General features: G+C 47.2%; 1 protein-coding gene across 3 annotated transcripts in view; it reads left to right on the top strand.

Moving 5' to 3' along the window:
* Atp8a2 (ATPase phospholipid transporting 8A2) overlaps positions 1-15,475 on the top strand; it is a 504,296-nt gene that overhangs the window by 453,829 nt on the left and 34,992 nt on the right. For all 3 annotated transcript variants that reach the window (XM_055617218.1, XM_055617234.1, XM_055617226.1), the window contains one exon: positions 2,303-2,407. In XM_055617218.1, coding sequence (XP_055473193.1) covers positions 2,303-2,407 — 105 coding nt within the window. The remainder of the gene's footprint in view (positions 1-2,302; positions 2,408-15,475) is intronic.

Raw genomic sequence — 15,475 nt, 5'->3', positions numbered from 1 at the left:
GATCTGACTACCTGCCAATGCAAACGCTTATAGGTTTGCCTAGATAACCTGTCAGTGTGAAATCACTGCACACATGGGTCCCAGGGAGATGTAAGATCACTTTTCTAATTCAGCTTTTAGTGGTTCATGGTTCTAGAGGAAACGGCTTTAATTGCTGCCATCCTACCCAAGTGTTGCATGCTGATAGAGTAGTCCAGGCCTTCCCAGGCTTACAGCCCAGGGCTCTCAACAATGACCATGTTCCCAGGCTAGCTTACAGTAGGCAGCCTGGCGTAGTTGCGTCTTCAGAGAAAACACAGTTTCTGGGGTTGTGGACGTGAGCTAGGCATTGCCCTAGTGTCTGAATGCCAGTTCCCTGTCACAGTGTTTCCTAGCCTAAGCTTCAGGCTCTGTTATCCTGTGCCTACCCCATGGCTATTCTTCTTGGCTCAAGCCCCAGCCTCTTTGTCTCTCCTGGCCCAGAAAACAACCATAGAGGTTGGCAGTCCTGTGCAGAAGGGAGGGTGATGAGGGATCAAGGACTATCCGGGCCATGCGGGGAGGCATGTTCTCCTAGGGCAGTAAGTGTAGAGTGATTTTGAGCAGAGTGGAGCACACCATTATTTTATTATCATCACAGCCCATAAGCCTTCACAGGCCCAGGAACACCCAACAATCTACAGCACAGTGTACATTTAACATCGTCCCTCTCTCCTGCAAAAGGTTGGCCAGTTTCTCATTTGTTGTTTAACTTCAAATTCCGCAGTCCCGGCTTTGCACTTGGTATTATCAATAGTGAGCCTCCGAGCTCCCTTTGAAGTCATGAAGGTATCATGTGTTAAAGCCTGTGTGGTTTTCGGCTTGTTTACTCTGTGGGGAAGGATGGCAGGCACATCTCCCACGTCTTCCTGCTAATACTCCATTACAGATTAAGGCGAAGCGCTAGGTGACCCGGCTCTATCTGAGTGGGGCCTCTGTCCTTAGAGTCAGAGGGCTGCTGGGTGGAGCGGATCCCCACCCCCCAAGTGTTCCGGGTCACCATTTTCACTTCTGAGCACTCGCACTCCTCCCCCTGTCTGCAGCTTGGTGCCCAGCGGGCTCCTCAAGCACAGCCCGGCAGCAGCGGCTGCACAGCTGCTGGAGAGGAACCCGGCCCGGCCCGGCCCGGCCCGCCCGCACCGCTCACGCACCATTGCCGCACCTTTCTTTCTGCAGCGCGGCGCTTCCTTTATCCAACCTACTGTTTTCTTCTTCCCCCTTTTATGGTTGCTTGCATTTTCTTCACCTGTACATTTCCAACCGTAGGCTCAATTTTAATTTTGTGTACTTCAGTTTCAAATTAAAAAAAATCAATGCATAGACATAAGATTTATTTGATGAGGAAATAGAGTATTTCCTCTCTGACAGAGAGACAGAGAGAGAGAGTTAATTATTAAGCTGACGGGGTGGCAGACGGGTAGGTCGGTGGTAGAGCATTTGTGGAGCATGTGCTATGTCTGAGCTCTGTCCCCAGCAAAGCAAAAACAAACAAACGGACAGAATGTCTGGAAACCAGAAAATAAGCTCTTTAGAACACACTGGGTCTAGTAATGACAATGTAGTTTTTGGTTACACCAAATTGTGCATGGCTCTGGGGAACAGCACGGGAGTTGAATATGTGTATTTAACAGGACATGGCTTAGCTTCAATTTTAGAGGAACCTGAGATTGGCAGATTATTTGCCCATTGCGAGGGATTTACTTTAGCCGGGAATGGGGAGCGGGTAATTTCTCCACTCTCCAAGAGGAACCCAATGCTGTGGTAGGAAACCGGTGCTGGATTTCCTGAGTGAGTCACTGCCATCCCAGCCAGAGGATGGGAAAACTGCACTGAGTATGTATTGACTCTAAACCTCAGACTGAGGGTTTTTGCACTGAGAACGTGGGCTCTGGTATCCTAAACTCCATCTCTGTGGAGGCGGTGGCTCTTTTCACAGCAAACAGGGAGACTGCTAACCGCAGGAAACAAGGAACTAGCTCCTGTGTGAAGCATTGTGTCGTGTGCTTTATATCATGTAGTGAAAGCTCTAAGGACCAACTTCTTGATCTTCAGGGTTCCTCTTGTCTTTGGTCAGAACGGCCTAGTCCCCAGGCTTTTAGGGGAACCTGTGGTTCACAGTCTGGCTCTCATCTGTGGAACTCAGGCTGCTCTGGGCTGGGAAGGGAAAGCTCCTGTGACATGCTCAGATTGTCCAGAGGGCACCTAGGTGTGGTAAGGAGAATGATGGCCAGTCTTCATGGCTATGTCACATACCGTCTTCCCTCTGTCTGTTCTCCTGCTCTAGGGCCAAGCACACCTGCAAAAAGACGCTGCTGGAAGAGGTGCAGGAGCTGGAGACCAAGTCCCGAGTGATGGGAAAAGCGATGCTGCGAGACAGTAATGGAAAGAGGTGGGCCGCCCCAGTGTGCTCCCCTGTCCCCTCCATCTCGGATTTCTCCTCCTTGGCTAGTTTTCAAGAAGAGCCTGGTAGGCTTGGTTTCAGGCATTCTGATTACATGCTAAGAATGCAGTCATGGTGAGCTTCAAATTGCATCTTCTCAGCAGCCATGAGAATCTTGAGTTTCTGGGTCAGCGGACCTATCCCCAGGTAATAGTAGTGGTTTTGTTGGGTTTGGGATGTGGACAAAACAGTCTTATGAATAATCGACAGCCTAGCAATATGTATTAAAGAGGAGTAGTAGGGATTTAAAGAGGATCCAAGAGCTGGGCCTTTGGTTTCAGGTCCAACCATGTTACCCAAGGCTGAGAATGTAGAGGATTTTATGGTTAATGATGGAGAGCTTTAGCTGTCCGTAGAAGATTCATTGCAGTCCACTTCAGTAGACCTGTTTCCCCTTTATTTATATATTATGTGTATGGGTGTTTTGCCGGCATGTAATGTATGTCTGTGGGTCATATGTGTGCGGTACCAGCAGAGGCCAGAAGAGGATGTCAGATCCCCTGGGTCTGGAGCTAATAGATGGTTGGGAGTCACTGTCTGGGTACTGGGAATTGAACCTGAGTCCTCTGGAAGAGCAGCTAGTGCTCTTAGCCACTGAGCCTTCTCTCCAGCCCCCTGAAAAGGGATATTTTAGGTGAATTACCATGACATAGTAGATCTGAGAAAGGCTGAGACATCTCTGTGCAGAAATTGCTGCTTCACCTTCTTTGTCACCAAAAGCCCAGCTGCTCGGCCCTCCACACACAGGTGACTAGGAGTGGTGTGCCTTTCCTCCCATGAGTTCAACTAGTCAGGGTAAATTCACCAGAAATCTGTGTGTTACAAAAAGAGATGGCTCTAGGCCGAGGATCATCTACAGCATAAAAAGACATCTGTGTTTGTAACGTGGAACAACTAGAAAAATTCTGAGTGTTCTTCTCCTAAGTGCCTGGAAGGGAGCGAAACCAAGACCTAGAAGCTAAGTACTTCTAAGTTGCTTTGTTTTATATTGCATTTGTCTGGACTATCTTTACAGCAATAGAATCAAAGATTCTTGATTTTTAAGGAAGGAGATTTTGGATTAGGACTGTAGCTCAGTCCATAAGGAACTCACAGGACAAGCATGGGGACCTGAGTTCAACACTGACCATGGAAAAAGTCAGGCAAGACAGCACTTGCAAGCCTAGCACCACAGAGATGTCTGGGTAACATGATGGGTTAAAAGCCTAATCACTGGAACCCCATGAAAGAAAACAGTCAGTATAATACACAGTGAGCTCCTTACCCCAATCCCGGGGAGGTGGAGATGTGCATGTCCCTGAGGCCCCCTGGCCAGCTGCTCCAGCCTAATTGGACCCACATCCTAATTAGAAACCAGACTCCAAAAAATGAGATAGGAGAAATGACACCCAAGGTTGTCCACTGGCCTGCACATGCGTGCACACATACACACACACACACACACACACACACACACACACACACACACGGAGAATCAGGCATATTTTGGAGGTTTTAGAAATAATGTTTCAAATAGCTTATAGATATTTTAGGGAAGGTTTCAGAGACATGGTTGGAGTTGTGGTTTTGTTTTTGTTTATGGCTTACTTAAAATTATTTTTTACTTATTTTATGTTTTTCTATGCTTGCCTGCATGTTTGTATGTGGACCATGTATGGACACCATAAAGTCAGAAAAGGTCTGTGGATCCATTGGAACTGGAATTACAACTGGTTGTAATCTACCATTTGAGTGCTCGGAACTAAACCCAGGTCCTTTATAGGAAGAAGTGTTCTTCTTAACCCCTGAGCCACCTCTCCAGCCCCTGTAGCTTTTTAATAGGTGAGGGTATTAAGCACTGTGTTGGTATTCATAAGCCAACAAAATGAAAATCTCTGTCTTCCGTGAGCTTAAAACTGGGAATGGGGCGTAGCTCGGCGGTGACACGCTTGCCTTTCCCGCTGGATAGGCTGGGGAAGAGCTTAGATACCCTAAGCTGAACCTGAGAGGACAGCAGCGGTGAGTGTGCATCAGGCAGAGACATCCCCCCACCCTAGTCTGCGGGGCTACGAGCACTTTCCGGAGCTCCGGAGTCTGTGAGCGCTGGCCGAGCCCTTAACTGTGTGCCCTTGGCGATCTGGGAAAGCCTAACTGTCTCTTCATGTGTTGTAGACAGCTAACACTTGGAAAGGAGGAGGAAGGTTTAGGAAGTCATAGAGAGACAGCCTAAGCCACTGTGAGAGTGTAAAGTATATCACCTCTGAGTTTTCCCGGAGTCTCCCAGTCTGGGGGGGAGCTGTGGACTGTTCGTTTTGAAAGAAGAGCCTGATCTCTCTTCATAAAAAGATGGGATCTTTTCATTTTGTTTTGTTTTCTGTGCTGTACTAGGAACTGAATTCAGGGCCTGTGTATGCTCCACCCCTGAGCTACACAAAGCCCCTGAATTTCTCCACCAGGGGGGACGGAAACATAGCTTCATGTTATCCTCACCAGCCTGAGGAGTCCACCTAATCTAAGGGAACTCAACTCTGGCTAAGCCTGTATCTGTGGCTTCAACTCAGAAAAGAGTCTGAGACCAAACCAGTATGTAGCAAAGCTGGAAGCTTTTATAAAAGACATTTTAATATAGGCTCAGACATGATGAATAGGAAGAAAAGACACTCAGAAAGTCATCCCCATGTGCAGGCCTCTGCTTCTCAAGGGAGAGTAGAGGAAATTAAAGTATACCCAAGTTTAGGTATGGGTCTTCAAGGGAGACATGCAATTGAGTGTCTTAGAATTATTCATATACGCCATTTTGGTGGCTCTGAGGCCCCATTTCAAAAGGTTTTTTGGACACCTCCCCTTACTCTCTTGCTAAGATCAATTATAAGGAAACCATAGGTGTCTTGGGCTAATTTATAATCTGATAAAGTAAAAGGAGGATTGCACTAGGGCGCACAAAGAATGTAGCGCATGCCCTGCCTCTGTAAGTTGTGTTTCCGGTAAGATTCCTAGGGGATTGCGGTGAGGAGCCTACTTTCAGTACTTTTAACTAACTGCTGGAATTCTTGCTTCATTCCTGATGAGAGGATTTGTGTCCTTTCCCTTCTCACTTCTCCAGGATTTTTCCTGTTGTAAAATCTCACCGTTAATGTGAATCTTCCCATCTGTCCGATGCTAGCATTATGGCTATGCGCTACCACACTACACCACAGCCAAGGCCTTAGGCACACAGGGCAAGCACCCTCCTCCTGAGCTCCCTCCCCAAGTTTTAAACATCTCCCGGGTGTGGTTGCACAAGTCTTTAATCCCAGCCCTCAGGAGACAGAGGCTGGCAGATCTCCGAGTTCAAGGCCAGCCTGGTCTACAGAGTGAGGGCCAGGACACGTAGGGCTACACAGAGAAACCCTGTCTCAAAAAACTTAAACTAACAAACATCTGCTTAGCAAAATCTTCCTCTAAATGTTCAAGTGGGTCTCAAAAGGTAGAAATTGTGTGTGGTTTTCTACTTGCTGCATTTGAAGACCCCTGCGCCTCGTCTACAGTGAGTTTCATGACACTGTAGTTGCTTTTATCACACGTGTACACATACAGATAAGCATATTTGTGTGTGCACACCATTATGAGGTCAGCCTTTCTTTTCCTTCTTGTCCAACCCTTCATTGTGGGATTGCTCACCGGAGATGGTGTGGGGACCCACTATCCTTGCCAGTGTTACTTTGTTTTTCTCCCTTCTAATTGCTCCAGGTTTGCTATGGGCCATCTGCCCGATAGATAATAGAGGCATGCTGTTCTCTTCAGGAGGCAATTTCATCCACTTGACCTCCTGAGAGCTGCCTCATCCCTGTTCTTTGATCACTTTTGTTTGCTTCTTTCACATCTGCTTGGATTCCTGGGCACCTCCGTGGTGGGAGGGGCCAGTGGGGAATGGGTAGAGAGAGGGTTGGACTCAGCCTTCCTTCTGAAGATCTTCAAGAATCTAGAATCTAGACTCTTGCTAAGGTTCTGATCACATTGTCCTTCTGTTTCCATTTCTTCTTTCCTCCCCATTTGACTGTCAGGTTACCTTCCCCCGCCGTGTGTGTGGGGTGTGTGTGTGTGTGTGTGTGTGTGTGTGTGTGTGTGTTTTATATTGGCTCATAGAGGAAGTTCGATAAATATTGGTTGACTGACTGACTGGAAATTCTCAAGTCCAGCTCAGTGAGGTGGCAGAGAGGAAAGGAAGGTGACCTGGTGGTGCCTGGTTTGCTGGCTTGTCTTGGAGGTGGTCACAGAGAGAAAAACTAAGGGTGATGCAGTCACTTCCTTTCTGTAGAAAAACCATTTCTCTTACCAGTGAAGGATAGGGTTGTTGGAGAGATGGCTCAGCACCCACATCGGCCTGTCACAGCCAAGTGTAATTCCAGCTTCAGGGGCCCTGCCAAACACCTGAACTCATGGACACGAACACACAAAGACATACATGTATATACATTATTTTAAAAAAGAACAAAATTTTAGAAAGAATATATCTAAAGGCTGATGATTTAGCTCAGAGGGTAAAAGGCACCTGCTGCTAAGCCTTGCCAACCTGATTGCAATTCCGGGGCCCCTCAGGGCAGATGGAGAGAACTGGCTCCCGAAAGATGTCCTCTGATCGCATTTCCATACATGTGCTGTGGTCCATCCACACACACACAAAATAAATGAAATATATATGCTTTAAAAAAAAAAAAAAAGCCTGGCAGTAGTGACACATGCCTTTAATCCCAGCACTCGGAGGCAAAGGCAGGGAGTACAGAGCCATCCTGGAGTAAGTCCCAGGACAGTCAAGGCTACAGAGAAAAACCCAAAATAAAACAAAACAACAACAACAACAAAAACAAAACAAAGAGTAGACCTCAAGTACAATCTCAGGTGGCATTAGCTCAGTGCTGTGGGTTAAACCAGGAGCAGCCATGCCTGGGCCAGCCTCTGCACCCAGTTCTCAGCTTCCAACACCGAGCTGCATTCTCTAGGGACCTTAAGGACATTCTGCCAAGCTGTGGCACCCAGATCCTACTCACTGGCAGAGAGTCTAACAGTTTTGTCATGATTGTACTCATGAAAAAATCTTTACCACTTTGTGTCAAATTTATAACCACAGTTTTGGGATGGTGTCTAGGGTCCTTCTGTATCTCATTCATTCAATAGACTTTTTGAATTTCTTACGTTTACTTAGGGGGCTGGAGGATGACCGAGGCTTGCCGTGCATGTGTGTGGATGTCAGAGAAACACTTGTGCAAGTCAGTTCTTTTCTCGAACCATGCAGGTTCTGGGGATCAAACCCAGGTCATGGGGCATAGCAGCAAGCTGAATGTTTACCTGCTGGGCCATCTCCACAGCCCCAGTGAACTATTTAACCTACCATTTTGATGAACTTATGTAACCCTCAGTCTTTCACTATAGTTCAATAAGCCATTATATTTTCTTTCACATGCCTATTTCAGTTTGCATCTGAATGTCCACCCTTCACAGGCTCCAGTTTTGAATGCCTGGTCTCTCATTTATGTTGCCATTTGGGAGGTTCTGGAGACTTTGGAAAAAGGAGTGCGGCTGAGTAGAAGCTATGTCTCTAGAGGTGTGCCTGGCTCAGCCTTAGTTGCCATTTCACGGTCTGTTAGGGTGGCAACGGCTCTCTTCCAACCCGTGCTCTCACCATGAATCCCATGTGAATGAACTGAGACTCCACCATGCCTTTCCTTTCTGATTGCGCTTGATCCCTCTCCTCGGTTTTGTCACAGTGATGGGGAAGTAGCTGGTACAGTGTTTCTATGTTCTTCCTTCAGTAAATCAGGCTAGCCTGTGGATTCCATGCACAAGCAAGACCTGTGCTTAAGACCTTGGTAGGTCAAGGATGGGTCAAAGACAGGCGTATGGAGAGCACAGTGGCACAAAGCAGAGTGTTCCGTAAGCAAGAGCAGCACCGTCTCCGCCTTGGTCTGCCTGTAGAGGAGTGATTTCCCTGTGTGTGGTTACCCACACAGTACTTCTTGCTGTCTGGATGGTGAGGATGCTCTCCCAAGCCATCCTCCCAGGAGCCCTTTCTAAGGAAGCATGTGGGCCAGTTGATCTGGTAGAAGGGCCACCCTGGATAGCCGTTATCTTGGGTGTTTAAAAAACAAAGACCTAAATGAAAGAGCTCATTCTTCAGTGTTTTAATACTTTCCCTTCTTCGTTCCTGGAGGTTTTTGGTTTTTTCTTTTTCCTTTCTAGTAAAAGAAAATCTACTAATGTCTACTTACTTTTAGAGATAGAACAAACAAATGTCCAAAACAACATGCAAGGTAACGGACTATTTTTCCCTATGTTTTTAATTCGTGGTGTGGGACAGTGTGTTTTGTGATGTTAGGCTTTCCATATGGCGAGAAAACAGGTGGCTAATGGAAAGGGTCTAGAGGTGGCACTGTCCTAGTCTGGGTAAATGACAAGGACCCTCTTGTTTCATTGTTTGATTCTAGATCCTTCTCTCTATTCATCATGGCTGGGGGTGGGGGCAGGTGGCCACAGTGCTTGTCTCCAGTTTCAAGGCCAAGCAGTTCTGGTTGCTGCCTGTGGCTTCCCAAGAAAACTCAGATTCTCTTTCATGTAAGTGCTTTCCCTGACCTGTCTGGCCTTGAGTCTTCTGCCGGTGATCAAGTGTCCCCCTCTGGTTTTGTGTTCTCCGAGAACACTGATGCGTGGCTCTGGGGCCTTGCATAGAGTGACCTCAGGAAGGAATCTGATCCCAGCTGGGTGCTGCTGCAAAGCCTGTGCTCTCCAGTGCAGCCCCCAGGACAGCCTGGATGTTTTTGACAAACCCTACTGGATGAGGAAGGTGGAGTTGGGGCAGATACTGCCCGTGACCAGTAAATCCTAGCACAGTGCTCCCTGCTGAAGAATGGAGGCCAGTACCTGTAGCCTTCCCAGGATTTCCAAACCACCAAGGTCAGGCAGCATGCTCTCACAGTGCTACTTTTGAAACAGAGATATATATATATATATATATATATATATATATATATATATATATATATGTGCATATTAATATATATTAAAACAACAACAAAAAATCCCCAACACAACAAAATCATCCCAAAATGCAACTCAAAACACCTGCTACATTGTGACCCTTAACCAAAAATTTTTGTGTCATTAAATGAGTATTTAAGGGTTAGGGTGTAGCTCAGATGTAGACCTCTTGACTTACCCATGAGGGGGGCCCTGAGCTCCAACCCTAATATCTCAAATAAAGAAGAAAATAAATTATAATAATGTTCAAAATTTTTGGCACTGGCATGACTGCCAAGTGGATGTGGAATTTAGGCAAGCCTTTCCCAGGAGACACCATCATCAGTGTAGGTTTCCTCCAGTATTAACTTTACATCAGCTCAGGGGTAGGGGCGGGAGGAGAGTACATTTTTTCAGAGTTATGGCTGTTGGCATCATGCACCTCCATCTTCTCTTTATTTCCCTCCCACCCCATCCACATTTTCCCCTAAAATGACTATTAGTTTTTTATTGGCCAAAAGGGTAGGAAATTATGGCATCATTTCAGCAAACTTCTCCATGCCAGGTGGCAAGTGTCTGCTTCCAACACCTGGTTGAGATTTATTTGCCTTCCAGCTGCATTTTTTCCATGACTGTGTCATGAAGTGGAGCAAGGAGACCAGTTGTGAGACAGACAGGACGGAGTGGGGCTGCAGGCCCTGCCACTCACTTAACTGTGCGACCTTGGCTGGGTTACTAACTTCCCTTTCCCAGTCATGAATCTGCTTTGAGGGCGAAATGGAAAAATACCATATCTACAGTATATTGTAGACATTCAGAGAGAGTAAACTCCCATCTCATCCTCCAGCCTAGAAGATAATCCATCTCGATTGGCCATTCCCAACTGGCCATTTGTAAAGGCCATGGGTATTTCCTCAACAAAGGATATGGACATAGCAGGGACCCTGTTCCTATTGGGTCAGTGTGGAAATTTAGCTGAACTGAGGCGTATCATGAGAGTGGAGGCATCCAAAATGAGCTTTGTTTTGTTTTTGTGGTGCCAAGAATAAATCCAGAGCCTCACACGTGCTAAGCAGGTACTCTACCACTGACTCTCTCTTTCTCTCTCTCTCTCTCTCTCTCTCTCTCTCTCTCCCTCTCTCTCTCTCTCTCATACACACACACACACTTTAGTCCACAGATTACAGTCAGTTTACTCAGTCTGCTTTGGGTCGCTGCCTCCAGGACTCCTCTTACACATAAGAAGCTGGGCCCACAAAGGCTGTCCCTTACATTTCAGGCTCTCTTGATGCCCAGCTGAAATACAGTCTCCCCCATAACCCCTGCCATAGGACCCAGACACACTCAAAGCCTTGGGAACAAGTACATTCTCATGGGCATCACCCATATGTTTGGCCTCTCTCTACTGTGATCGTATCGGCTTGGGCATCCCTTAAATTAACACATTCTGTTGTGTTGATGGTAGTGGTAGTGGTTGTGGTGATAGTGGTGGTGATGGTGGTAGTGATGGTGGTGGTGATGGTGATGGTGGTGATGTGGTGGTGGTGGTGGTGGTGGTGGTAGTGGTGATGGTGATGGTGGTAGTGGAAGCAGTGGCGGTGATGGTGATGGTAGTGGTGGTGATGGTGGTAGTGGAGGCAGTGGTGGTGATGGTGATGGTGGTGGCGGTAGTGGTGGTGATGGTGGTGGTGGTGATGGTGGTGGTGGTAGTGGAGGCAGTGACGGTGATGGTAGTGGTGGTGATGTTGATGGTGGTGGTGGTGATGGTGATGGTGGTAGTGGAGGCAGTGGCGGTGATGGTGATGGTGGTGGTGATGGTGGTGGTGATGGTGATGGTGGTGGCGGTAGTGATGGTGATATTGATGGTGGTGGTGGTGATGGTGGTAGTATGCTGGCACGTCAGAGACTGAGAGGAGAGAAGATACCTTGAACTCAGAAGGTGGTAACTATACACTTAGGAGGCATAAAAAGCCTTGCTTTTAAAAAGAAGAAAGTACTCAAACATTAAAATGCACAAAAGCAAAGAGACTATCACAGAGGCCCACACACACCCGACTCACAGATCCAGCATGTACCCAGAGCAAGCCAGAGTTGCTGTGTTCAGTCCCTTTTGGCCCTAGATTTCAGTTTGCTGAAGTATATAAAGTAGATCTTAGACATCAGCACTGTTTGTCCTTACGTTCTCCAGACTTATCTCCAAAGAGTACGGCCTGCAGTGTAACACCTCCTTCAATGTGCACCATGCTGCTGTTAAATCTGAATAGTGTCATGCCATGGTCTCTGGATCACATCGAATTATTGGTGAACATTCCTCAGTGGCAATCACATCCTTGCTCTGTAAAGAGACTTTCCGATGGCCTTGGCCCTCCCTGCCTTTTCAGGGCCAGCTGGTTTATCCTGAAACAGAGGCAAAGACCACATGAACCTGCCCAAGTCTCTCTCTACCTGCAGAAGTTATTTTTAATACCATGGGCTTATGCATTGCAGTCCCATTTCATTTATCATAACACTGTGGCCACAGGTGACCGATGGAACCAAGAGACCCAACACCGGAAAGAGACAGTGTCCCCCTGCCCAGTTTTATCCACTAAAGACAAAGCAAAACAAGGAACGTCTTTCACCAGGCTTCTTTGCACATAGCCAGGATAACATGTCTCTCCAGTGCTTCCATTCATAATTTCATTCTCAGTGGGGGTGCTCGGAAGGCTGTGGAGCCCCAGTAGCCTGAAACATTTGCTGGAAAGGGTTAAAAGAGGCAGGCCTGCCAAGGCTGTGTGAGAACTTGAAGTGAGGGAATAAAGGCTTCGTGTCGTTGCCTTTTCAGTGCCTACTTTGTGTGTGTGTGTGGGGGGGGGGGGTTTGAAGATCATGACTCAATCGTAGAAACTGTGTCTGACTCCCCAAGGTAGGCTGAAGTGAAGAATTTAGAGTAGAAGGGAAGGAGTAGAAGGGACCTGTCAACTGTCTTGATACACAACTTCCAGACAGAACCACTTCGTGGGTTCCAGTACAGCCTGTGAAAGAAATTAATAAATGCATTTCATTTTGGAAGAGGGGAAAACCATCAGCAAGGCCTACACAAAAGTGAGAGTTCTAGAAAAGCAAGTGCCGAAGTCAACAGCTCTGGCAGGCAGGCAGGCAGGCAGGCAAAAGCTGCCCTGGGTCGGGCTAACAAACACAGGTGAGGAAAGGCATTAGTGGAACAAAGAGGGTAAATGGTCCAGGAAATTGCAGAAGGGCTGACTGGATTACCCACTGGGGGATGGCTGAGACCTGCTCCCGGGAACAGGAAGGAAGGAGGAGGGGAGTAAACACTCAGAGAAGTAAAACACATCATTAGCGTTTAGGGAACAACCCCCTACCCCACCCCCGCTGGCCCAAGCTGCCTCGTCAACCGAAAATAATCAATTCTCTGTTACATTATGGGTGTTAAATCCGCAGAGCCTTTGTTTTGATGGGCTAATGTTTAATAATGTTAAAACAATTTTAAACACTGGTTGATAATGATTACTGAGGCAAGCAAAAGCCTTCTTGTTCACTGGTGAAACGATGTGCTAGCTGATGGGACATCTCTGTAAGGACCTCAGCTGCTTCCTGCTGCAGAGGCCACAGGCCTTAGGAAATGCCTGGGCAGAGCAGAGGAAGGCTGGTGGGACAGAGGGTCCACTGGAAGCTTGGGGCAGCCTGGCCTCAGGTCTCAGCTTCAGGAAGACTCCACTATATTTATTTTTTATTATTCACAGGTTGAGTTAATTTCATGCCCCTTTTCTTTACCTTTCAAGAATCATCTTTACTAAACCCTGAGTGTCAATCAGTACCAGCCTCAGCCAGTGCTCAGGATTGATGACCCTCCCACCCCCGCGGAAAGCACTGGCAGGGTACCTGAATCTCCTTTGCAGGTCCTGGTGAGGTGTGGGAATTCTCCCCCTTCCTGCAAGCTGCCTCTGCTCATTGGAGCATCCACAGGAGACTTTAGGTGCTCTTGGTGGTGGTTCTGTGGGTGGCAGACTGTGGGCAGTGACAGTGCACATTCCAGGTGGGAACTCAGATACCCTAAAGTCTCTGCTGAGCTCTGTTAAGTCCTGGGCAATTGTTTGCTTTTCTAGTTGACCCCTGTTCTCCCAGCTCCCACTGTGTAAGCTCTCTTAGGCTCAGGCATTCCTGGCAGTTGAGGGCAGGTGACCATCTGCAGCCCTCCCAGTCTACACTCCCAGGGTCCATCTCCTTAGGAGGGCAGACCAGGGAAATTCTAGTCAAGGGATCCTCGAGTTCAGAATCTGATTTTAGTAGAATGTGTAAGAGAATTTTGGTGCTTTTTGGTGCATCGGACTGTGGGAGGAAAAGAGACTATACAAGGGAGTACTAGACAGCTGCTTCACCACAGGGCATGCCTGCACTTCTCAGGTGTGGCCTCTGGCACAGATGTGGAAGTTATACTTCCACCTGGCACTAGGAAAGCCACACAAGGCCTGGCTTAGTAGCCGATGAGTACAAGAATTATGACATCATAGGCCCAGTTGTTCAAAAAAACTTTAGAGAATGGCAGTTACCACTGGGAGACAGTCTACAGGAGTCAGTGCATTGAGCAGTTGATTTATAAGAATTTTGGAGACATCTTTAATGAATAGAAGTAGAAAATGTAAAAATACCATCCCAACCCCCTTCCCTGGGAAAACAAAACTAAATTTTTCTTGGCCCTAAAAACAACTAGCACGTCCCTCCTGTTCTGCAGACTTGACCCCGTGTCTGCTTATCATAGAGCTTTGGTCAGCAGTTACACACTGAGCTCTATTAGCTCATCCCCTTCCGGCACGGCACGGATAGTATGCTTATTCAGTGTTTATTCTCTTCCCTCTGCAATCAGGCTTCATTCAGGACACCTCAGGTGGTGGTAATTGGAAGTCACTCTTACTAATGAATAAACACAGTGGCTTCATTGCAGGCGCAGCCAACAGGTTGACCTAATAGAGTCCGAGGTGAGTCATTATTTGTCCATGCAACAGACGTGTAGAAAACTGAAGACGTGGCAGGCAAGAGTGGCCAAGTAGACTGTGGCAGGTTCCTGCTGCCCTGCAGTAGGACTCAATGAGAAGCAAGAGAAGTGAGGGCTGATGGGAGTAAAGGGTGCAGAGGGGCATACTGAGCTGAGGAGATGGCTGAGAACTCAGTGGAGTGTAAGAGGAAACAGGTCCTGTCTTTTCTTCACCATAAGGTGCGAACTGACACCTCTACAGCAAAATGCAGACTAATGTGAGAACAACAAATCTATTTAGCAAAGTTGGACGTGACATGAGAACCTTCAGAAACGAGAGCCTGTAGGTCTAGGAAGAAGTGGAGAGTTCACGCTTAGGGTCTGTGGAGAATGGACAGCGCTCTTGCACTGTGAATAGACAAAAAGAAGGTGATCTAATGGTAACCAACCTGGGAGGCCTCTGCAAGGTTTCTCTGCGAAGCACCCTGGGCCCCATGTGGAGCAAGGCCTCAGAAGGAGGGTCTTTCACAGGCAAGGAGGGTCAGAGAATTCCCTTGCCTCATCTGTCACAGGAAGATGATGGTGACCTCTGCTCCCCAGGCCTTCCCCGCTTCCTCCAGTTCACAGTACTCTGAGATACCATGTTGAGTTCCTACAGTGACTGGAAAGCCCTGGTGTACGCCAGTTGGCATCCAGTTTTGTGTTTTCACAGCTCGCTTTTGCAGCCTCAGATGACCTCTCATTTGTGTACTTCTCTGTGCCTAACTTAAATCTCTTAACAAAATGAACAAGCTGGTACCAGAATTCAGAAACAACAGCAATGGTGTTCTTGTTATACAGCGAGCTTGTGTAGACAGGCTCACTGGCCAGTTCGTATGCTTTGAGCAGAACCCTCTCACTTCCCTAGGTGTGGTGGCAAAATCCTGTCATCCCAGCACTGAGAGGAGACAAAAATAATAATAATAATAATAATAATAATAATAATAATAATAGATTAATTACCAAGGCTACTTTTTGTAAGCATTTTCTTTCTTTCTTTCTTTCTTTCTTTCTTTCTTTCTTTCTTTCTTTCTTTC

This window comes from Psammomys obesus, unplaced genomic scaffold, assembly GCF_907164565.1.
Source record: "Psammomys obesus unplaced genomic scaffold, mPsaObe1.curated_primary_1811, whole genome shotgun sequence".
Lineage (NCBI taxonomy): Eukaryota > Metazoa > Chordata > Mammalia > Rodentia > Muridae > Psammomys > Psammomys obesus.
Note: the sequence above shows the minus strand (reverse complement) of the source record. Positions and strands in the feature narration are given on the sequence as shown.